Source organism: Oncorhynchus mykiss, chromosome 6 (genome assembly GCF_013265735.2).
Source record: "Oncorhynchus mykiss isolate Arlee chromosome 6, USDA_OmykA_1.1, whole genome shotgun sequence".
NCBI classification, from domain to species: domain Eukaryota; kingdom Metazoa; phylum Chordata; class Actinopteri; order Salmoniformes; family Salmonidae; genus Oncorhynchus; species Oncorhynchus mykiss.
The window spans coordinates 99,584,078-99,608,096 of record NC_048570.1 but is presented as its reverse complement, the minus strand read 5'-3'; the positions used below and the strand labels follow the sequence as shown (position 1 = coordinate 99,608,096).

Below are 24,019 nucleotides of genomic sequence, written 5' to 3'. Positions count from 1 at the left end.
GATTTTACAGTACACAAACAAGAGTGTGCAAAATAGAAGGGTAGTCAGTGGACATTAGGTCACATGACCAAGGAGCTATTGAAATTTTACATTTTGAAAAATGCATGTAAACCCCTGTGAGATGAAAATGGACAAACTGAAGCGTGTGCAATGTGTGTCTATGCCATCGGGTTAGCTACAACCAGTTTTGAAAGTGTTTGGAGTAATGGTTAAAGAGCTATTGAAATTTGAAAAATGTGATTTGTCACTATGTTGACGGTCCCTAACTGCTGTTGGTGGACGTAAGGAAAACTACAGGCGAATATCCTTCGAATATCCAACCTGAAACTGTCTTTACCTCGGTCTCTCAACACCTGTTGAATACGCCCGGTGTCAGTAAACGTTGGCAAAACATACATTGTTGCCAGCATCACAGTTGCAGTCACCTACGCTCTGGATAACATGAAACCAGCCTAACCAGCTCTGCTAGGGCGAGTAAAATGGTCAGTGAACGGTTGTCTCACGGTAGCCAGTTATCTCTCTCGTTAGCCAGTTATCTCTCTCTGTAGCCAGTTATCTCTCTCGGTAGCCAGTTATATCTCTAGTTATCTCTCTCGGTAGCCAGTTCGCTTGAGCGCATGACTGTTGGTTCCACGCAGCAGAGTAAAGGGAGGCGTTGTTGTCATGACGACTCTACACAACTCACCGGAAAGAAATGTGTTGCAAGGTCAGTGCTTTACGGGATAATTTTCAACTTCAACTGGGGATGTCCCGAAGATCCAAATTAGCAAGGATCATATGTTAAGGACGGGCTTTGGTTATCCAATTTCTGACGTGAAAGGTAATAGTAACTTCTAACTTCAAAGTGAACAATGAAGCCAAATGTAATTTTATTTTGTGTCGACAGTATATTAACTAGCAAGTACTTCTGTGTCTCTTGTCAGAAGAGTTTTGAGAAAAGTCTGTGTGTAAAGCTTCACAATGTTTGTTTCCAATGCCACTGATGCTAACGTAACGTTAGCTAATAAGGAGACAAACGACACTAGCTAGCAACTCGGGTAAGAAAACTTTCCAATCAGTGTTAAGGCAGAACACTCTTGATTGGTTGATCGATCAAAAGGGGTATGATGACATCAGTATTTAACCTTCCCAGGTATTGATGACATTACGACATATCCGCTTTCTCAGCAGGATGCCAGTATACATCAGAAAAGGGCCTGCAGATATCCCCGAGCCCCCCGACAGCGGCCACGGTGATGACCAGGAGGAGTTGTTCCTGAGTGACCCGGATCAACTCCAGGACCAGCTCCCCCAGCCGTTCAGAATGATAGACAAGGTCCTGGACAGACTTGTAGACAGGGCATGGGACTTCATCTCACAGAGAGAAACTGTCAGGGTCACAGAGCAAGCTATTAAAACTATACCCGTTATGCAGGTCTCAGGGGACGTAAAGGTACTAACCCATATATTTTCTCATTTATCTTCTTTTAGCCTTATAAACTTCTGTTATGTTATTGACATGATGAAACTTGATGCATAAAACCCAGTCTAATTGTGTTCACCACATGATAGTCCAACACATATCCTGTGTTTGTTCTCAGCTCCCTGTGAGGACCAACTGCATGGCCTGCTCTGAGGATGGCAGGTACATCTTCCTGGGTCACTCCCACGGGCTGTCTGTTATGGCTCAGCCTCAGGGTATCACCACCTCCTCCTCTTCCTCTCCCTACTGTGTGCCAGTATGGCAGGAGGACCAGGTAGAGATCACCTCTCTTCACATCACCTGTCTGGGGGAGATGGTCTACCTGCTGGCATCCCTGGATGATATGGGTAACACCACACATTTAAACAGAACACTATTATATCATATGTCTATGGGTAACACCACACATTTAAACAGAACACTATTATATCATATGTCTATGGTAACACCACAGAATTACACTATTATATCATATGTCTATGGGTAACACCACACATTTAAACAGAACACTATTATATCATATGTCTATGGTAACACCACACATTTAAACAGAACACTATTATATCATATGTCTATGGTAACACCACAGAATTACACTATTATATCATATGACTATGGTAACACCACAGAATTACACTATTATATCATATGTCTGTGGGTAACACCACACATTTAAACAGAACACTATTATATCATATGTCTATGGTAACACCACAGAATTACACTATTATATCATATGTCTATGGGTAACACCACATAATTATACTATTATATCATATGTCTATGGTAACACCACATAATTATACTATTATATCATATGTCTATGGTAACACCACAGAATTACACTATTATATCATATGTCTATGGGTAACACCACAGAAATACACTATTATATTGTATGTCTATGGGTAACACCAAAACTATTCTAGTTGTTCTTTCTATCTCCTCACCCACCTCCTCCTCTCCCTCATCCATCTCCTCTCCCTCCTCTTCTATGAACTCCTCACCCACCTCCTCCTCTCCCTCATCCATCTCCTCTCCCTCCTCTTCTACGAACTCCTCACCCACCTCCTCCTCTCCCTCATCCACCTCCTCTCCTTCCTTTTCTACCAATTCCTCACCCACCTCCTCTCCCTTATCCATCTCCTCTTCCTCCAACTCCTCACCTCCTTCCCCTCTTCCTCTACTTCTTCCTCTTACACCTCCTCATCTGACTGTAGGTGTTGCCAGACTGTTTGCTTATTACTCAGAAACCAGCCACCTGATAAAAGTCATGAATGAAACAGTAAGTTTGTTCTTTATTTTTTCCATTGGCTCATTCATCCCCCCTCCATCCCTCCTCTATCCTCTCCCCTGTAAATGTTCCCCAGGTCGTTGCTGGAAATGAGTGTTCTCAGTCAACTGATCTGGTAAAATAAATCATTATTTAATGACCATTTTGATTCAGTTTTGTTTTTATCGCAATATGTTATTGTTAGGAATTCAGTTAGTCAGTTTTCCATTATAACATCCCACCATTAGGGGGCAGCATTCAGAAGGTACTTTGAGCACCAGCAAGGCTAGATAAAGGAGTATGTAGCTCACAGGTGTGAGTGAGGTTAGTGCTATCCGGAATCCTTGGGACTAGGGCTGTGGCAGTCATTACATTTTGTCAGCCGGTAACTGTCATGCAAATGACTGCCGGGCTTACGGTAATTCACCTTTAATTAACATAAACACATGTAGCATCTCCAGGCCTCCACGCATACAAGCCGCTGATGTGCACCTTTTTTAAGAAAAGTCCATTTAATATCTATAATTTATTTTAGACAGGTCTAAAGAAACATTATGATATGAAGAGTAAAGGTATTTCAGGAGAACAGAATAGCATTTTTGATGTTTTTCTGCAAAGTGTAATATGCGGTAGGCTATTGTATAACAGCACAATCATTTTATTAAATCCTGTCATTTTTGGGGGGCTTGGGCTCATGTATAGGCCGAGGAGTACTCATCAGCTTGGGCTCATGTATAGGTCGAGGAGTACTCATCAGCTTGGGCTCATGTATAGGCCGAGGAGTACTCATCAGCTTGGGCTCATGTATAGGCCAGAGGAGTACTCATCAGCTTGGGCTCATGTATAGGCCAGAGGAGTACTCATCAGCTTGGGCTCATGTATAGGTCGAGGAGTACTCATCAGCTTGGGCTCATGTATAGGCCGAGGAGTACTCATCAGCTTGGGCTCATGTATAGGCCAGAGGAGTACTCATCAGCTTGGGCTCATGTATAGGCCTGAGGAGTACTCATCAGCTTGGGCTCATGTATAGGCCGAGGAGTACTCATCAGCTTGCGCTCATGTATAGGCCGAGGAGTACAGCTTGGGCTCATGTCGCCAATGTCCAGTAGACCCTGCCACATACCTCTGGTAAGGTAGTAGTTTTGGAATTGTTAGTTAGATTACTCGTTGGTTATTACTGCATTGTCGGAACTAGAAGCACAAGCATTTCGCTACACTCACATTAACATCTGCTAACCATGTGTATGTGACAAATAGATTTGATTTGAGCTTGGGCTCATGTATAGGCCTGAGGAGTACTCATCAGCTTGGGCTCATGTATAGGCCGAGGAGTACTCATCAGCTTGGGCTCATGTATAGGCCTGAGGAGTACTCATCAGCTTGGGCTCATGTATAGGCCTGAGGAGTACTCATCAGCTTGGGCTCATGTATAGACCGAGGAGTACTCATCAGCTTGGGCTCATGTATAGGCCGAGGAGTACTCATCAGCTTGGGCTCATGTATAGACCGAGGAGTACTCATCAGCTTGGGCTCATGTATAGACCGAGGAGTACTCATCAGCTTGGGCTCATGTATAGGCCTGAGGAGTACTCATCAGCTTGCGCTCATGTATAGGCCCGAGGAGTACTCATCAGCTTGGGCTCATGTATAGGCCGAGGAGTACTCATCAGCTTGGGCTCATGTATAGGCTGAGGAGTATTCATCAGCTTGGGCTCATGTATAGGCTGAGGAGTATTCATCAGCTTGGGCTCATGTATAGGCCCGAGGAGTACTCATCAGCTTGGGCTCATGTATAGGCCGAGGAGTACTCATCAGGTCTAATATGCAGATTGGTGTTCTACATGCAGCATCTTAAATGCTTTGAATTAATCATCACCTTAGAAAGGCTGTCCATATAGTTGTTTGCCTTTGAAACAACATCCAATGACCATGTTTTCCACTCAGTTTCAACCTGTTGAAGTTATTTCTTCAAATTGATCAATCACAGTGAGTTCAAACAATGTAGCCTAATTTAATTTTAAAAGTATGATACTGTTTTGATGACAAGGTTTTGATGCGATTTTTCGATTTCATTTGCATTGATGTCAGAGTGATTACTGGGACACTGAGTACCAGACCATTAGGGACCTGATGGAGGGACAATAGACCCCTGAATACCAGACCATTAGGGACCTGATGGAGGGACAATATAGCCTGAGTGCCAGGCCATTAGGTCCTGATGGAGGGACAATAGACAATAGGCCCTGTCATTAGCAAGGTGGGTACTACCAATGCATCAGCGCCATTCATGTACAGAGTAGGAGGAGATTACGGTGACTCGCGGTCAAGGTGACTAGTTGAAGAAAGAAAATATGTAATTGACCCAAACTACTCTTGGAAGCAGCTCAGGATAAGAGCGGCTGCTAAATGGGGTAAATGTAAACTTCAATGGGGACGTCCCAAGAATCCCAGATAGCAAGGTCCCTGTCAGTGATTGGCGGGTGATTGCAGAGTCTGAGGTGGAAGGCAATGGACATAGTTTGTCTAGTTGGTTTCATCCCAGTTATCATTAGATTATATCATATCATTATATTATATCTTATCATGAACCTTTTAATGTGACCAGGATGACCTCAACCAGAGAAGTGTCTGTGTGAAGTTTGAACTGTCCAGAGGAGGAGACTACGGAGCTGCTACCATCAGCTGTAAGGTTTATTACACAACACAGATCATGGTCACACCTCATCTGCATAATGATGAATACACCATCCTGAATATTAAATTACACAGATCATGGTCACATCTCATCTGCATAATGATGAATACATCATCCTGAATATTAAATTACACAACACAGTAATTTATTGATTATCTGTGGTATGAGTATAAACAATATTGTTTCTAGTGGAGTTACAAGTCAAGTGTCCTGGCACCTGGCTTCCCAACAGTTCAAAAGATTGACGAGTGACGGAAGTGATAGTTAGTCCTAGGTATGCAGGCCTTTTCATCTGTTTAGTCCAGTCCTAAGTATGCAGGCCTTTCCATCTGTTTAGTCCTAAGTATGCAGGCCTTTCCATCTGTTTAGTCCTAAGTATGCAGGCCTTTTCATCTGTTTAGTCCAGTCCTAAGTACAGTATGCAGGCCTTTCCATCTGTTTAGTCCAGTCCTAAGTATGCAGCCCTTTTCATCTGTTTAGTCCAGTCCTAAGTACAGTATGCAGGCCTTTCCATCTGTTTAGTCCAGTCCTAAGTACAGTATGCAGGCCTTTCATCTGTTTAGTCCTAGGTATGCAGGCCTTTTCATCTGTTTAGTCCAGTCCTAAGTACAGTATGCAGGCCTTTTCATCTGTTTAGTCCTAAGTATGCAGGCCTTTTCATCTGTTTAGTCCAGTCCTAAGTACAGTATGCAGGCCTTTCCATCTGTTTAGTCCAGTCCTAAGTATGCAGGCCTTTCCATCTGTTTAGTCCAGTCCTAAGTACAGTATGCAGGCCTTTCCATCTGTTTAGTCCAGTCCTAAGTACAGTATGCAGGCCTTTCATCTGTTTAGTCCTAGGTATGCAGGCCTTTTCATCTGTTTAGTCCAGTCCTAAGTACAGTATGCAGGCCTTTCCATCTGTTTAGTCCAGTCCTAAGTACAGTATGCAGGCCTTTTCATCTGTTTAGTCCAGTCCTAAGTATGCAGGCCTTTTCATCTGTTTAGTCCAGTCCTAAGTACAGTATGCAGGCCTTTTCATCTGTTTAGTCCAGTCCTAAGTATGCAGGCCTTTTCATCTGTTTAGTCCAGTCCTAAGTACAGTATGCAGGCCTTTTCATCTGTTTAGTCCAGTCCTAAGTATGCAGGCCTTTTCATCTGTTTAGTCCAGTCCTAAGTACAGTATGCAGGCCTTTTCATCTGTTTAGTCCAGTCCTAAGTACAGTATGCAGGCCTTTTCATCTGTTTAGTCCAGTCCTAAGTATGCAGGCCTTTTCATCTGTTTAGTCCAGTCCTAAGTACAGTATGCAGGCCTTTCATCTGTTTAGTCCTAGGTATGCAGGCCTTTTCATCTGTTTAGTCCAGTCCTAAGTACAGTATGCAGGCCTTTTCATCTGTTTAGTCCAGTCCTAAGTACAGTATGCAGGCCTTTCCATCTGTTTAGTCCAGTCCTAAGTACAGTATGCAGGCCTTTCCATCTGTTTAGTCCAGTCCTAAGTACAGTATGCAGGCCTTTCCATCTATTTAGTCCAGTCCTAAGTACAGTATGCAGGCCTTTTCATCTGTTTAGTACAGTCCTAAGTACAGTATGCAGGCCTTTCCATCTGTTTAGTCCAGTCCTAAGTATGCAGGCCTTTCCATCTGTTTAGTCCAGTCCTAAGTACAGTATGCAGGCCTTTTCATCTGTTTAGTCCTAAGTATGCAGGCCTTTTCATCTGTTTAGTCCAGTCCTAAGTACAGTATGCAGGCCTTTCCATCTGTTTAGTCCAGTCCTAAGTATGCAGGCCTTTCCATCTGTTTAGTCCAGTCCTAAGTACAGTATGCAGGCCTTTCCATCTGTTTAGTCCAGTCCTAAGTACAGTATGCAGGCCTTTCATCTGTTTAGTCCTAGGTATGCAGGCCTTTTCATCTGTTTAGTCCAGTCCTAAGTACAGTATGCAGGCCTTTCCATCTGTTTAGTCCAGTCCTAAGTACAGTATGCAGGCCTTTTCATCTGTTTAGTCCAGTCCTAAGTACAGTATGCAGGCCTTTTCATCTGTTTAGTCCAGTCCTAAGTACAGTATGCAGGCCTTTCCATCTGTTTAGTCCAGTCCTAAGTACAGTATGCAGGCCTTTCCATCTGTTTAGTCCAGTCCTAAGTACAGTATGCAGGCCTTTCCATCTATTTAGTCCAGTCCTAAGTACAGTATGCAGGCCTTTTCATCTGTTTAGTACAGTCCTAAGTACAGTATGCAGGCCTTTCCATCTGTTTAGTCCAGTCCTAAGTATGCAGGCCTTTCCATCTGTTTAGTCCAGTCCTAAGTACAGTATGCAGGCCTTTCCATCTGTTTAGTCCAGTCCTAAGTATGCAGGCCTTTTCATCTGTTTAGTCCAGTCCTAAGTACAGTATGCAGGCCTTTCTATCTGTTTAGTCCAGTCCTAAGTATAGTATGCAGGCCTTTCCATCTGTTTAGTCCAGTCCTAAGTACAGTATGCAGGCCTTTTCATCTGTTTAGTCCAGTCCTAAGTACAGTATGCAGGCCTTTCCATCTGTTTAGTCCAGTCCTAAGTATGCAGGCCTTTCATCTGTTTAGTCCAGTCCTAAGTATGCAGGCCTTTTCATCTGTTTAGTCCAGTCCTAAGTATGCAGGCCTTTCATCTGTTTAGTCCAGTCCTAAGTATGCAGGCCTTTTCATCTGTTTAGTCCAGTCCTAAGTACAGTATGCAGGCCTTTCATCTGTTTAGTCCTAGGTATGCAGGCCTTTTCATCTGTTTAGTCCAGTCCTAAGTACAGTATGCAGGCCTTTTCATCTGTTTAGTCCAGTCCTAAGTACAGTATGCAGGCCTTTCTATCTGTTTAGTCCAGTCCTAAGTATAGTATGCAGGCCTTTCCATCTGTTTAGTCCAGTCCTAAGTACAGTATGCAGGCCTTTTCATCTGTTTAGTCCAGTCCTAAGTACAGTATGCAGGCCTTTCCATCTGTTTAGTCCAGTCCTAAGTATGCAGGCCTTTCATCTGTTTAGTCCAGTCCTAAGTATGCAGGCCTTTTCATCTGTTTAGTCCAGTCCTAAGTATGCAGGCCTTTCATCTGTTTAGTCCAGTCCTAAGTATGCAGGCCTTTTCATCTGTTTAGTCCAGTCCTAAGTACAGTATGCAGGCCTTTCATCTGTTTAGTCCTAGGTATGCAGGCCTTTTCATCTGTTTAGTCCAGTCCTAAGTACAGTATGCAGGCCTTTTCATCTGTTTAGTCCAGTCCTAAGTATGCAGGCCTTTTCATCTGTTTAGTCCAGTCCTAAGTACAGTATGCAGGCCTTTCCATCTGTTTAGTCCAGTCCTAAGTACAGTATGCAGGCCTTTCCATCTGTTTAGTCCAGTCCTAAGTACAGTATGCAGGCCTTTCCATCTATTTAGTCCAGTCCTAAGTACAGTATGCAGGCCTTTTCATCTGTTTAGTACAGTCCTAAGTACAGTATGCAGGCCTTTCCATCTGTTTAGTCCAGTCCTAAGTATGCAGGCCTTTCCATCTGTTTAGTCCAGTCCTAAGTACAGTATGCAGGCCTTTCCATCTGTTTAGTCCAGTCCTAAGTATGCAGGCCTTTTCATCTGTTTAGTCCAGTCCTAAGTACAGTATGCAGGCCTTTCCATCTGTTTAGTCCAGTCCTAAGTATAGTATGCAGGCCTTTCCATCTGTTTAGTCCAGTCCTAAGTACAGTATGCAGGCCTTTTCATCTGTTTAGTCCAGTCCTAAGTACAGTATGCAGGCCTTTCCATCTGTTTAGTCCAGTCCTAAGTATGCAGGCCTTTCCATCTGTTTAGTCCAGTCCTAAGTACAGTATGCAGGCCTTTCCATCTGTTTAGTCCAGTCCTAAGTACAGTATGCAGGCCTTTCCATCTGTTTAGTCCAGTCCTAAGTATGCAGGCCTTTTCATCTGTTTAGTCCAGTCCTAAGTATGCAGCCCTTTTCATCTGTTTAGTCCGGTCCTAAGTACAGTATGCAGCCCTTTTCATCTGTTTAGTCCGGTCCTAAGTACAGTATGCAGGCCTTTCCATCTGTTTAGTCCAGTCCTAAGTACAGTATGCAGGCCTTTCCATCTGTTTAGTACAGTCCTAAGTACAGTATGCAGGCCTTTTCATCTGTTTAGTCCAGTCCTAAGTACAGTATGCAGGCCTTTCCATCTGTTTAGTACAGTCCTAAGTACAGTATGCAGGCCTTTCCATCTGTTTAGTCCGGTCCTAAGTACAGTATGCAGGCCTTTCCATCTGTTTAGTCCAGTCCTAAGTACAGTATGCAGGCCTTTCCATCTGTTTAGTACAGTCCTAAGTACAGTATGCAGGCCTTTTCATCTGTTTAGTCCAGTCCTAAGTACAGTATGCAGCCCTTTTCATCTGTTTAGTCCAGTCCTAAGTACAGTATGCAGGCCTTTTCATCTGTTTAGTCCAGTCCTAAGTTCAGTATGCAGCCCTTTTCATCTGTTTAGTCCAGTCCTAAGTACAGTATGCAGGCCTTTCCATCTGTTTAGTCCAGTCCTAAGTATGCAGGCCTTTCCATCTGTTTAGTCCAGTCCTAGGTATGCAGGCCTTTTCATCTGTTTAGTCCTAAGTATGCAGGCCTTTTCATCTGTTTAGTCCTAGGTATGCAGGCCTTTTCATCTGTTTAGTCCAGTCCTAAGTACAGTATGCAGGCCTTTTCATCTGTTTAGTCCAGTCCTAAGTATGCAGGCCTTTTCATCTGTTTAGTCCAGTCCTAAGTACAGTATGCAGGCCTTTTCATCTGTTTAGTACAGTCCTAAGTACAGTATGCAGGCCTTTCCATCTGTTTAGTCCAGTCCTAGGTATGCAGGCCTTTTCATCTGTTTAGTCCAGTCCTAAGTATGCAGGCCTTTTCATCTGTTTAGTCCAGTCCTAAGTACAGTATGCAGGCCTTTCCATCTGTTTAGTCCAGTCCTAAGTATAGTATGCAGTCCTTTCCATCTGTTTAGTCCAGTCCTAAGTACAGTATGCAGGCCTTTTCATCTGTTTAGTCCAGTCCTAAGTACAGTATGCAGGCCTTTCCATCTGTTTAGTCCAGTCCTAAGTATGCAGGCCTTTCCATCTGTTTAGTCCAGTCCTAAGTACAGTATGCAGGCCTTTCCATCTGTTTAGTCCAGTCCTAAGTACAGTATGCAGGCCTTTCCATCTGTTTAGTCCAGTCCTAAGTACAGTATGCAGGCCTTTCCATCTGTTTAGTCCAGTCCTAAGTACAGTATGCAGGCCTTTCCATCTGTTTAGTCCAGTCCTAAGTACAGTATGCAGGCCTTTCCATCTGTTTAGTCCAGTCCTAAGTATGCAGGCCTTTTCATCTGTTTAGTCCAGTCCTAAGTATGCAGCCCTTTTCATCTGTTTAGTCCAGTCCTAAGTACAGTATGCAGGCCTTTCCATCTGTTTAGTCCAGTCCTAAGTACAGTATGCAGGCCTTTCCATCTGTTTAGTCCAGTCCTAAGTACAGTATGCAGGCCTTTCCATCTGTTTAGTCCAGTCCTAAGTATGCAGGCCTTTCCATCTGTTTAGTCCAGTCCTAAGTACAGTATGCAGGCCTTTCCATCTGTTTAGTCCAGTCCTAAGTACAGTATGCAGGCCTTTCCATCTGTTTAGTCCAGTCCTAAGTACAGTATGCAGGCCTTTCATCTGTTTAGTCCAGTCCTAAGTATGCAGGCCTTTCCATCTGTTTAGTACAGTCCTAAGTATGCAGGCCTTTCCATCTGTTTAGTCCAGTCCTAAGTATGCATCTAGAATATTTCATTCAATCCTCATATTATTTTCATGTCTCCCAACAGGTAATGGTTGTCAGTGTTTAGAGGTGTACAGGTTCCCTAAAGACTCCTGGCTGAAAGAGCTGTCCCAGCATGCACCTGGAATAGGAGATACAGGCAAACTGTCTCCTGTCGCCATGCTGATGAAGATCAAACCACCTAAACCTCACACAGGTACTTCCCATGACATACTGTCGTACCAAACTTTAACAGATCACGGTAGGGTTGTTCCATGTCATTTCAGCAAGACATGACCCCCACCATCTCAGATCAATCTGAAATAGTTTCTGTTGTAGAAACAGATAAGTTCAGCATTCCTGAATTATTATTTTGATAAAAATATAATTTTATCTCTAAGAAATTAAGCTTATTGATTTTATTTTAATTTATAGGATTCATATAATATTCAATAAAAATAGTACCTAACATCCAATTTGGACCCATCTTTATTTCTGACAATGAGTCCAACATGAGAAATCGAAATAAATGGTCAAAATCCATCCACGGACCGCCCCCCATGACCGCCCCCCACACCAATCCCAACCCAACAACGAGTATATAGTATCAGTTGTTGGTGGTCCAGGGAGGTGGTGGTCAAGGGAGAGGAGGAGGTGGTGGTCCAGGGAGAGGAGGAGGAGGTGGTCCAGGGAGAGGAGGAGGTGGTGGTCCAGGGAGAGGAGGAAGAGGTGGTCCAGGAGGAGGAGGAGGTGGTCCATGGAGAGGAGGAGGTGGTCCAAGGAGAGGAGGAGGAGGTCCAGGGAGAGGAGGAGGTGGTGGTCCAGGGAGAGGAGGAGGAGGTCCAGGGAAAGGAGGACGAGGAGGTGGTCCAGGGAGAGGAGGAGGTCTAGGGAGAGGAGGAGGTGGTCCAGGGAGAGGAGGAGGAGGTGGTCCAGGGAGAGGAGGAGGAGGTGGTCCAGGGGGAGGAGGTGGTCCAGGGAGAGGAGGAGGAGGTGGTCCAGGGAGAGGAGGAGGTGGTGGTCCAGGGAGAGGAGGAGGAGGTGGTCCAGGGAGAGGAGGAGGAGGAGGTGGTCCAGGGAGAGGAGGTCCAGGGAGAGGAGGAGGTCCAGGGAGAGGAGGAGGAGGAGGTCCAGGGGGAGGAGGAGGAGGAGGTCCAGGGAGAGGAGGAGGTCCAGGGAGAGAAGGAGGAGGAGGAGGTCCAGGGAGAGTAGGCAGAGGTGGTCCAGGGAGAGGAGGAGGTCCAGGGAGAGGAGGAGGAGGTCCAGGAAGAGGAGGAGGTGGTGGTCCAGGGGGAGGAGGAGGAGGTCCAGGGAGAGGAGGAGGAGGTCCAGGAAGAGGAGGAGGTGGTGGTCCAGGGAGAGGAGGAGGAGGTCCAGGGAGAGGGAGAGGAGGAGGTGGTCCAGGGAGAGGAGGAGGTGGTCCAGGGAGAGGAGGAGGAGGTCCAAGGAGAGGAGGAGGCAGTCCAGGGAGAGGAGGAGGAGGCAGTCCAGGGAGAGCAGGAGGAGGTAGTCCAGCGAGAGGAGGAGCGGTATGATGGCAGCCCTTGCTTTGGTTTTGTTAACCTGGCCACTGTTTCAAATGCTAACTTTTTAGCATTTGCGGCACAAATCCCATGCAAGTCAACAGTACATATATTAGCATTTTTGTGCTTCATATCTAAGTCAGATTATACAGTTACACAATCAATTTCTTTGATTCTTTAGGATGATTTGTATTTATTATGGATCCCCATTACTCTTCCTGGGGTCTGGCAAAATGAAGGTAGTTATACAAACATTACAATACATTCACTACAGAATTCACAACATACTGTGTGTGCCCTCAGGCCCATACTCCACTACCACATATCTACAATGCAAAATCCACGTGTTTGTGTGTGTGTGTATAGTGCGTATGTTATCGTGTTTGTATGCATGTGTCTGTGCCTATGTTTGTGTTACTTTACAGTCCTCGCTGTTCCATAACATGTATTTTTACCTGCTTTTTAAATCTGATTCTACTGCTGCATCAGTTACCTGATGTGGAATAGAGTTCCATCTAGTCATGGCTCTATATAGTACTGTGCATCTCCCATAGTCTGATCTGGACTTGGGGACTGTGAAGAGACCTCTTTTGGATTGTGTCTCACGGTTTGTATAACATGGCAGCCTTCCAAATGGCACCCTATTACCTATATAGTGTTCTAATGAACATGAAGCATGAAAATGCTATTATAAGTACCATTGACTTGCATTGAATTTGTGCGACAAATGCTAAGAAGTTAGCACTTAAAACAGTGGCTGAAAAACCCAAGCATGGGTTGCTGTCACACCTTGTCAATAGACAACCAATGTCATTTTGCAATTTGGGTGAACAATCCCTTTAACATTGGAGGGGTCTTCAAACTTTTCCCACCTAATAGCATGAACAGCACCATCTAGGGGTCAGAACCTGTATTGTCGTTGTTGGGGTGTTGTGGGTGTGGGGTCTGAGTGGCTATTGACCATTCCTTTGGATTCCTCATGTCAGACTCATTAGTAGAAACAGTTTGGTCCAAATTGGATGTTAGGTACTATATTTATTGAATATTATATGAATCCTATAAATTAAAAAGGCCAATTTGGCTGCAATCAATTAGCTTAATTTCTCAGATATCAAATTATATTTCAACAAAATAATTTGCAGGAATGCTAATCTTATCTGTTTCTAACAACAGAAATAATTTCAAAACGATCTGAGACTGTGGGTGTCGACCCGGTAACCAAACAGTAGTTTAAAAAATATATTGTAAAGACAGTGTATCAACATGAGAATAACAGATTTATTTATTTAATTAGGCAAGTCAGTTAAGAACATTGTTTCAATGTGAGAATAACAGATATACATTGTATCAACATGAGAATAACAGGAAGGCAATATGTCTGTCATATTTGATAGGCTCTACCATGAAGAGTCCATTTGAGGTGTTGCAGAAGACCGAGGATGGCAATGTGATTGGCTCAGGACAGAACCACCTGATCAGCAGTCGCCAATGGGAGGACCAGGACGCTGTGTTTAAGTCTGTATACAGGAAGTACATGGTTACTAACCCCAGCAACACTACAGACCCAGAGGACAGACCCAGGTAAACACTACAGTTGAATGAGAGTGGTTAGTCTTAAAATCCTCAGATTGTAATGATAACAGAAAATAAGACCTGACAGGGCCCTGTGTCCTCAGTCTGAATCAGACTATACCCAGACAGCTACTGATGATCTGTTAGGGCCCTGGGTCCTCAGTTTGAATCAGACTATACCCAGACAGCTACTGATGATCTGTTAGGGCCCTGGGTCCTCAGTCTGAATCAGACTATACCCAGACAGCTACTGATGATCTGTTAGGGCCCTGGGTCCTCAGTCTGAATCAGACTATACCCAGACAGCTACTGATGATCTGTTAGGGCCCTGGGTCCTCAGTCTGAATCAGACTATACCCAGGCAGCTACTGATGATCTGTTAGGGCCCTGGGTCCTCAGTCTGAATCAGACTATACCCAGACAGCTACTGATGATCTGTTAGGGCCCTGGGACCTCAGTTTGAATCAGACTATACCCAGACAGCTACTGATGATCTGTTAGGGCCCTGGGTCCTCAGTCTGAATCAGACTATACCCAGACAGCTACTGATGATCTGTTAGGGCCCTGGGTCCTCAGTCTGAATCAGACTATACCCAGACAGCTACTGATGATCTGTTAGGGCCCTGGGACCTCAGTCTGAATCAGACTATACCCAGACAGCTACTGATGATCTGTTAGGGCCCTGGGTCCTCAGTCTGAATCAGACTATACCCAGACAGCTACTGATGATCTGTTAGGGCCCTGGGTCCTCAGTTTGAATGGGCGGCCTGGGCGGCCGGGTAAGCCTGGGCGGCCGGGTAAGGAAGTTGTTGATTGCTAATGAGATGATTAATCTGGCCTGGGCGGCCGTGTAAGGAAGTTGTTGATTGCTAATGAGAGTATTAATCTGGCCTGGGCGGCCAGGTAAGGAAGTTGTTGATTGCTAATGAGATGATTAATCTGGCCTGGGCGGCCGGGTAAGGAAGTTGTTGATTGCTAATGAGATGATTAATCTGGCCTGGGCGGCCGTGTAAGGAAGTTGTTGATTGCTAATGAGAGGATTCGATTAATCTGGCCTGGGCGGCCGGGTAAGGAAGTTGTTGATTGCTAATGAGAGGATTAATCTGGCCTGGGCGGCCGGGTAAGGCAGTTGTTGATTGCTAATGAGAGGATTAATCTGGCCTGGGCGGCCGGGTAAGGAAGTTGTTGATTGCTAATGAGAGGATTAATCTGGCCTGGGCGGCCGTGTCAGGCAGTTGTTGATTGCTAATGAGAGGATTTGATTAATCTGGCCTGGGCGGCCGGGTAAGGAAGTTGTTGATTGCTAATGAGAGGATTAATCTGGCCTGGGCGACCTTGTAAAGTTGTTGATTGCTAATGAGAGGATTAATCTGGCCTGGGCGGCCAGGTAAGGAAGTTGTTGATTGCTAATGAGATGATTAATCTGGCCTGGGCGGCCGGGTAAGGAAGTTGTTGATTGCTAATGAGATGATTAATCTGGCCTGGGCGGCCGTGTAAGGAAGTTGTTGATTGCTAATGAGAGGATTCGATTAATCTGGCCTGGGCGGCCGGGTAAGGAAGTTGTTGATTGCTAATGAGAGGATTAATCTGGCCTGGGCGGCCGGGTAAGGAAGTTGTTGATTGCTAATGAGATGATTAATCTGGCCTGGGCGGCTGTGTAAGGAAGTTGTTGATTGCTAATGAGAGGATTCGATTAATCTGGCCTGGGCGGCCGGGTAAGGAAGTTGTTGATTGCTAATGAGAGGATTAATCTGGCCTGGGCGGCCGGGTAAGGAAGTTGTTGATTGCTAATGAGAGGATTAATCTGGCCTGGGCGGCCGTGTCAGGCAGTTGTTGATTGCTAATGAGAGGATTTGATTAATCTGGCCTGGGCGGCCGGGTAAGGAAGTTGTTGATTGCTAATGAGAGGATTAATCTGGCCCTGGCGACCTTGTAAAGTTGTTGATTGCTAATGAGAGGATTAATCTGGCCTGGGCGGCCGGTTAAGGAAGTTGTTGATTGCAAATGAGAGGATTAATCTGGCCTGGGCGGCCGTGTCAGGCAGTTGTTGATTGCTAATGAGAGGATTAATCGGGCCTTGGCGGCCGTGTAAGGAAGTTGTTGATTGCTAATGAGAGGATTAATCTGGTCTGGGCGGCCATGTCAGGAAGTTGTTGATTGCTAATGAGAGGATTAATCTGGCCTTGGCGACCGTGTCAGGAAGTTGTTGATTGCTAATGAGTGGATTAATCTGGCCTGGGCGGCCGTGTAAGGAAGTTGTTGATTGATAATGAGAGGATTAATCTGGCCTGGGCGGCCATGTCAGGAAGTTGTTGATTGCTAATGAGAAGATTAATCTGGCCTGGGCGGCCGTGTAAGGAAGTTGTTGATTGCTAATGAGAGGATTAATCTGGCCTGGGCGGCCGTGTAAGGAAGTTGTTGATTGATAATGAGACGATTCGATTAATCTGGCCTGGGCGGCCGTGTAAGGAAGTTGTTGATTGCTAATGAGAGGATTAATCTGGCCTGGGCGGCCGTGTAAGGAAGTTGTTGATTGCTAATGAGAGGATTCGATTAATATGGCCTGGGCGACCGGGTAAGGAAGTTGTTAATTGCTAATGAGAGGATTAATCTGGCCTGGGCGGCCGTGTAAGGAAGTTGTTGATTGCTAATGAGAGGATTAATCTGGCCTGGGTGGCCGTGTAAGGAAGTTGTTGATTGATAATGAGATGATTAATCTGGCCTGGGCGGCCGGGTAAGGAAGTTGTTGATTGCTAATGAGAGGATTAATCTGGCCTGGGCGGCCGTGTAAGGAAGTTGTTGATTGCTAATGAGAGGATTAATCTGGCCTGGGCGGCCGTGTCAGGCAGTTGTTGATTGCTAATGAGAGGATTTGATTAATCTGGCCTGGGCGGCCGGGTAAGGAAGTTGTTGATTGCTAATGAGAGGATTAATCTGGCCTGGGCGACCGTGTAAAGTTGTTGATTGCTAATGAGAGGATTAATCTGGCCTGGGCGGCCGGGTAAGGAAGTTGTTGATTGCTAATGAGAGGATTAATCTGGCCTGGGCGGCCGTGTCAGGAAGTTGTTGATTGCTAATGAGAGGATTAATCTGGCCTGGGCGGCCGTGTCAGGCAGTTGTTGATTGCTAATGAGAGGATTAATCTGGCCTGGGCGGCCGTGTAAGGAAGTTGTTGATTGCTAATGAGAGGATTAATCTGGCCTGGGCGGCCGTGTCAGGCAGTTGTTGATTGCTAATGAGAGGATTAATCGGGCCTTGGCGGCCGTGTAAGGAAGTTGTTGATTGCTAATGAGAGGATTAATCTGGCCTGGGCGGCCATGTCAGGAAGTTGTTGATTGCTAATGAGAGGATTAATCTGGCCTTGGCGACCGTGTCAGGAAGTTGTTGATTGATAATGAGAGGATTAATCTGGCCTGGGCGGCCGTGTAAGGAAGTTGTTGATTGATAATGAGAGGATTAATCTGGCCTGGGCGGCCATGTCAGGAAGTTGTTGATTGCTAATGAGAAGATTAATCTGGCCTAGGCGGCCGTGTAAGGAAGTTGTTGATTGCTAATGAGAGGATTAATCTGGCCTGGGCGGCCGTGTAAGGAAGTTGTTGATTGATAATGAGAGGATTAATCTGGCCTGGGCGGCCGTGTCAGGCAGTTGTTGATTGATAATGAGAGGATTAATCTGGCCTGGGCGGCCGTGTAAGGAAGTTGTTGATTGATAATGAGAGGATTAATCTGGCCTGGGCGGCCGTGTAAGGAAGTTGTTGATTGATAATGAGAGGATTAATCTAGCCTGGGCGGCCGTGTCAGGCAGTTGTTGATTGATAATGAGAGGATTAATCTGGCCTGGGCGGCCGTGTAAGGAAGTTGTTGATTGATAATGAGAGGATTAATCTGGCCTGGGCGGCCGGGTAAGGAAGTTGTTGATTGATAATGAGAGGATTAATCTGGCCTGGGCGGCCGTGTCAGGAAGTTGTTGATTGCTAATGAGAGGATTAATCTGGCCTGGTCGGCCGTGTCAGGCAGTTGTTGATTGCTAATGAGAGGATTAATCTGGCCTGGGCGGCCGTGTAAGGAAGTTGTTGATTGATAATGAGATGATTAATCTGGCCTGGGCGGCCGGGTAAGGAAGTTGTTGATTGCTAATGAGAGGATTAATCGGGCCTTGGCGGCCGTGTAAGGAAGTTGTTGATTGCTAATGAGATGATTAATCTGGCCTGGGCGGCCATGTCAGGAAGTTGTTGATTGCTAATGAGATGATTAATCTGGCCTGGGCGGCTGTGTAAGGAAGTTGTTGATTGCTAATGAGAGGATTAATCTGGCCTGGGCGGCCGGGTAAGGAAGTTGTTGATTGCTAATGAGAGGATTAATCTGGCCTGGGCGGCCGTGTCAGGCAGTTGTTGATTGCTAATGAGAGGATTTGATTAATCTGGCCTGGGCGGCCGGGTAAGGAAGTTGTTGATTGCTAATGAGAGGATTAATCTGGCCTGGGCGACCTTGTAAAGTTGTTGATTGCTAATGAGAGGATTAATCTGGCCTGGGCGGCCGGTTAAGGAAGTTGTTGATTGCTAATGAGAGGATTAATCTGGCCTGGGCGGCCGTGTCAGGCAGTTGTTGATTGCTAATGAGAGGATTAATCGGGCCTTGGCGGCCGTGTAAGGAAGTTGTTGATTGCTAATGAGAGGATTAATCTGGCCTGGGCGGCCATGTCAGGAAGTTGTTGATTGCTAATGAGAGGATTAATCTGGCCTTGGCGACCGTGTCAGGAAGTTGTTGATTGATAATGAGTGGATTAATCTGGCCTGGGCGGCCGTGTAAGGAAGTTGTTGATTGATAATGAGAGGATTAATCTGGCCTGGGCGGCCATGTCAGGAAGTTGTTGATTGCTAATGAGAAGATTAATCTGGCCTGGGCGGCCGTGTAAGGAAGTTGTTGATTGCTAATGAGAGGATTAATCTGGCCTGGGCGGCCGTGTAAGGAAGTTGTTGATTGCTAATGAGAGGATTCGATTAATATGGCCTGGGCGACCGGGTAAGGAAGTTGTTAATTGCTAATGAGAGGATTAATCTGGCCTGGGCGGCCGTGTAAGGAAGTTGTTGATTGCTAATGAGAGGATTAATCTGGCCTGGGTGGCCGTGTAAGGAAGTTGTTGATTGATAATGAGATGATTAATCTGGCCTGGGCGGCCGGGTAAGGAAGTTGTTGATTGCTAATGAGAGGATTAATCTGGCCTGGGCGGCCGTGTAAGGAAGTTGTTGATTGCTAATGAGAGGATTAATCTGGCCTGGGCGGCCGTGTCAGGCAGTTGTTGATTGCTAATGAGAGGATTTGATTAATCTGGCCTGGGCGGCCGGGTAAGGAAGTTGTTGATTGCTAATGAGAGGATTAATCTGGCCTGGGCGACCGTGTAAAGTTGTTGATTGCTAATGAGAGGATTAATCTGGCCTGGGCGGCCGGGTAAGGAAGTTGTTGATTGCTAATGAGAGGATTAATCTGGCCTGGGCGGCCGTGTCAGGAAGTTGTTGATTGCTAATGAGAGGATTAATCTGGCCTGGGCGGCCGTGTCAGGCAGTTGTTGATTGCTAATGAGAGGATTAATCTGGCCTGGGCGGCGTGTAAGGAAGTTGTTGATTGCTAATGAGAGGATTAATCTGGCCTGGGCGGCCGTGTCAGGCAGTTGTTGATTGCTAATGAGAGGATTAATCTGGCCTGGGCGGCCGTGTCAGGCAGTTGTTGATTGCTAATGAGAGGATTAATCGGGCCTTGGCGGCCGTGTAAGGAAGTTGTTGATTGCTAATGAGAGGATTAATCTGGCCTGGGCGGCCATGTCAGGAAGTTGTTGATTGCTAATGAGAGGATTAATCTGGTCTTGGCGACCGTGTCAGGAAGTTGTTGATTGATAATGAGAGTATTAATCTGGCCTGGGCGGCCGTGTAAGGAAGTTGTTGATTGATAATGAGAGGATTAATCTGGCCTGGGCGGCCATGTCAGGAAGTTGTTGATTGCTAATGAGAAGATTAATCTGGCCTAGGCGGCCGTGTAAGGAAGTTGTTGATTGCTAATGAGAGGATTAATCTGGCCTGGGCGGCCGTGTAAGGAAGTTGTTGATTGATAATGAGAGGATTAATCTGGCCTGGGCGGCCGTGTCAGGCAGTTGTTGATTGATAATGAGAGGATTAATCTGGCCTGGGCGGCCGTGTAAGGAAGTTGTTGATTGATAATGAGAGGATTAATCTGGCCTGGGCGGCCGTGTAAGGAAGTTGTTGATTGATAATGAGAGGATTAATCTGGCCTGGGCGGCCGTGTCAGGCAGTTGTTGATTGATAATGAGAGGATTAATCTGGCCTGGGCGGCCGTGTAAGGAAGTTGTTGATTGATAATGAGAGGATTAATCTGGCCTGGGCGGCCGGGTAAGGAAGTTGTTGATTGATAATGAGAGGATTAATCTGGCCTGGGCGGCCGTGTCAGGAAGTTGTTGATTGCTAATGAGAGGATTAATCTGGCCTGGTCGGCCGTGTCAGGCAGTTGTTGATTGCTAATGAGAGGATTAATCTGGCCTGGGCGGCCGTGTAAGGAAGTTGTTGATTGATAATGAGATGATTAATCTGGCCTGGGCGGCCGGGTAAGGAAGTTGTTGATTGCTAATGAGAGGATTAATCGGGCCTTGGCGGCCGTGTAAGGAAGTTGTTGATTGCTAATGAGAGGATTAATCTGGCCTGGGCGGCCATGTCAGGAAGTTGTTGATTGCTAATGAGAGGATTAATCTGGCCTTGGCGACCGTGTCAGGAAGTTGTTGATTGATAATGAGAGGATTAATCTGGCCTGGGCGGCCGTGTAAGGAAGTTGTTGATTGATAATGAGAGGATTAATCTGGCCTGGGCGGCCATGTCAGGAAGTTGTTGATTGCTAATGAGAAGATTAATCTGGCCTGGGCGGCCGTGTAAGGAAGTTGTTGATTGCTAATGAGAGGATTAATCTGGCCTGGGCGGCCGTGTAAGGAAGTTGTTGATTGATAATGAGAGGATTAATCTGGCCTGGGCGGCCGTGTAAGGAAGTTGTTGATTGATAATGAGAGGATTAATCTGGCCTGGGCGGCCGTGTCAGGCAGTTGTTGATTGATAATGAGAGGATTAATCTGGCCTGGGCGGCCGTGTCAGGCAGTTGTTGATTGATAATGAGAGGATTAATCTGGCCTGGACGGCCGGGTAAGGAAGTTGTTGATTGATAATGAGAGGATTAATCTGGCCTGGGCGGCCGTGTCAGCGTGTTTTGCACCTGGTGAAGTTGATTAGTTTTGGAACCAGGCTGCCTCCCGGGTGTGAGCCAGGTGCCCAGCTCTGTCCCACAGCGGACTCAGATCAAAACACAAGTGATGTAATTAACCACTGCAGTTATTAGTATGATTCTGTGTTTTCACATTACAAAAGTTATTTATTTTGATAAAAACACTTTATCTGCCTTCCCACTGAAAACTAGTTCTAAAATCCAAACATGTATTTTATGCAAAAGAGATGTATGTTTCTGGATGATGCACCATGCTGCCTTGTTGACAACATGACCGAGTGATGCAGATTACTGTTCCATTTGAGAAGGGCCACCGACCGGTGCGCCTCGGCTCAGCATAATGGAATCCGCCCATTGCTTGCCTTTGGACTTCAATCACTCCATCATGAGCTCATGTTGACATCGACTTTAGACTTGGAAATGAAAGGTGCACTAGTGTTTTAACCGTGGAGATGACGTGTTAGTGTTGTAACCATGGAGATGCTGTGTTTGAAGCTGTGTGACCAGTCACTTCCTGCTTCCTGGAGGTCTGTTTCCTGTCCTGGGAGGAGTTAAGCCTCAGACAGGTGGGTTAAGACAATTTAACAAATGTTTTTTCATTACTTGTGAATATCATGAATTTGTTTTAAAATATTTTATTGATGCCATCAGTTCTGTATTTAAATCTTTAATTGATGCCATGGGTTCTGTATTTAAATCTTTAATTGATGCCATGGGTCCTGTTGCAGATTGAGATCGACAACACATAAAATATCAATTTTATCCGCTCTTAAATCAAATGTTTTTATCTTACTCTCTTCTTAGAAGCATCCCTTCTATTTGTAGTAAAATACATCCCCTTTATCAAATTAAAATCAAATGTATTTATAAAGCACTTTTTACATCAGCAGATGTCACTAAGTGCTGTACAAAAACCCTGCCTAAAACAACAAGTAATGCAGATGTAGAAGCACTGTGGCTAGGAAAAACTTCCTAGAAAGGCAGGAACCTAGGAAGAAACCTAAAGAGGAACCAGGCTCTGAGGTGTGGCCAGTCCTCTTCTGGCTCTGCCGGGTGGAGATTTTAAGAGTACATGGCCATTAAGGCCAGATTGTTCTTCAAGATGTTCAAACATTCATAGATGACCAGCAGGGTCAAATAATAATCACAGTGGTTGTAGAGTATTCAACATGTGAGTACCTCAGGAGTAAATGTGAGTTGGCTTTTCATAGCCGAACATTCAGAGGTTGAGACAGCAGGTCTGGAACAGGGTAACACGTCTGGTGAACAGGTCAGGGTTCCATAGCCGCAGGCAGAACAGTTGAAACTGGAGCAGCAGCATGGCCAGATGGACAGGGGACAGCCAGGAGTCATCAGGCCAGGTAGTCCAACCTTGAAATCAGCCCTAGCCTTAACAGGGAGCCAGTGTAGAGAGGCTAGCACTAGAGTAATATGATCACATTTTCTTCTTCTAGTGAAGATTCTAGCAGCCGTGTTTAGCAATAACTGAAGTTTATTTAGTGATTTATCTGGGTAGCAGGAGAGTAGAGCATTGCAGTAGTCTAATCTAGAAATAACAAAAGCATGAATTAGCTGCATCATTTTTGGAAAAAAAGATTCTGAATTTTGGCCTCCTGGGTGGCGCAGTACTAGCTGTGCCACCAGAGATTCTGGGTTCAAACCCATTGGGCGGTGCACAATTGGCCCAGCGTTGTCCGGGTTAGGGAGGGTTTGCCCGGCAGGGATATCCTTGTCTCATCGCACACTAGCGAATCCTGTGGCGGGCCGGGCGCAGTGCACGCTGACCAGGTCGCCAACTATTTTGTCCAAGTTTAAAAGTAAAACATTTGCCGCCATCCACTTCCTTATGTCTGAAACACAGGCTTCCAGGGTATGCAATTTTGGTGCTTAACCATGTTTCATCTAAATGTCCAGCTGTGTGTCATCCGTATAGCAGTAAAAGTTGACATTGTGTTTCTGAATGACATCACCAAGAGGTAGAATATATAGTGAAAACAATAGTAGTCCTAAAACGTAACCTTGAGGAACACCGAAATTTACCAATGATTTGTGAGAGGACAAACCATCCACAGTGACGAACTGATAACATCTAAACCAGGCAAGAACTTGTCCCTGCAGATCAATTAGGCTTTCCAAAAGAATGTGGTGATCGATGGTGTCAAAAGCAGCACTGAGGTCTAGGAGCATGAGGACAGATGCAGAGCCTTGGTTTGACGGCATTTAAAAGTCAATTTACTCAGTACAGAGTTCAGTGTGTCAAATCGGAGGGCCTGTTGTCCGGACCTCTGGCAGTCTCTATGGGGGTGCCACAGGGTTAAATTCTCGGGCCGACTCTTTTCTCTGTATACATCAATGATGTCGCTCTTGCTGCTGGTGATTCTCTGATCCACCTCTACGCAGACGATACCATTCTGTATACTTCTGTCCCTTCTTTGGACACTATGTTAACTAACCTCCAAATGAGCTTCAATGCCACACAACTCTCCTTCCGTGGCCTCCAACTGCTTTTAAATGCAAG

At 45.6% G+C, this 24,019-nt stretch overlaps 1 protein-coding gene across 1 annotated transcript in view; it reads left to right on the top strand.

Moving 5' to 3' along the window:
- The first annotated feature begins 154 nt into the window (after positions 1-154).
- Positions 155-24,019, top strand: part of LOC110525059 (WD repeat-containing protein 93) — a 70,509-nt gene continuing 46,644 nt past the window's right edge. Inside the window, exons 1-8 of the mRNA XM_036981711.1 lie at positions 155-820; positions 1,168-1,432; positions 1,581-1,809; positions 2,683-2,747; positions 5,341-5,419; positions 11,199-11,348; positions 14,049-14,235; positions 21,997-22,067. Coding sequence (XP_036837606.1) covers positions 1,172-1,432; positions 1,581-1,809; positions 2,683-2,747; positions 5,341-5,419; positions 11,199-11,348; positions 14,049-14,235; positions 21,997-22,067 — 1,042 coding nt within the window. The 5' untranslated portion in view covers positions 155-820; positions 1,168-1,171. The remainder of the gene's footprint in view (positions 821-1,167; positions 1,433-1,580; positions 1,810-2,682; positions 2,748-5,340; positions 5,420-11,198; positions 11,349-14,048; positions 14,236-21,996; positions 22,068-24,019) is intronic.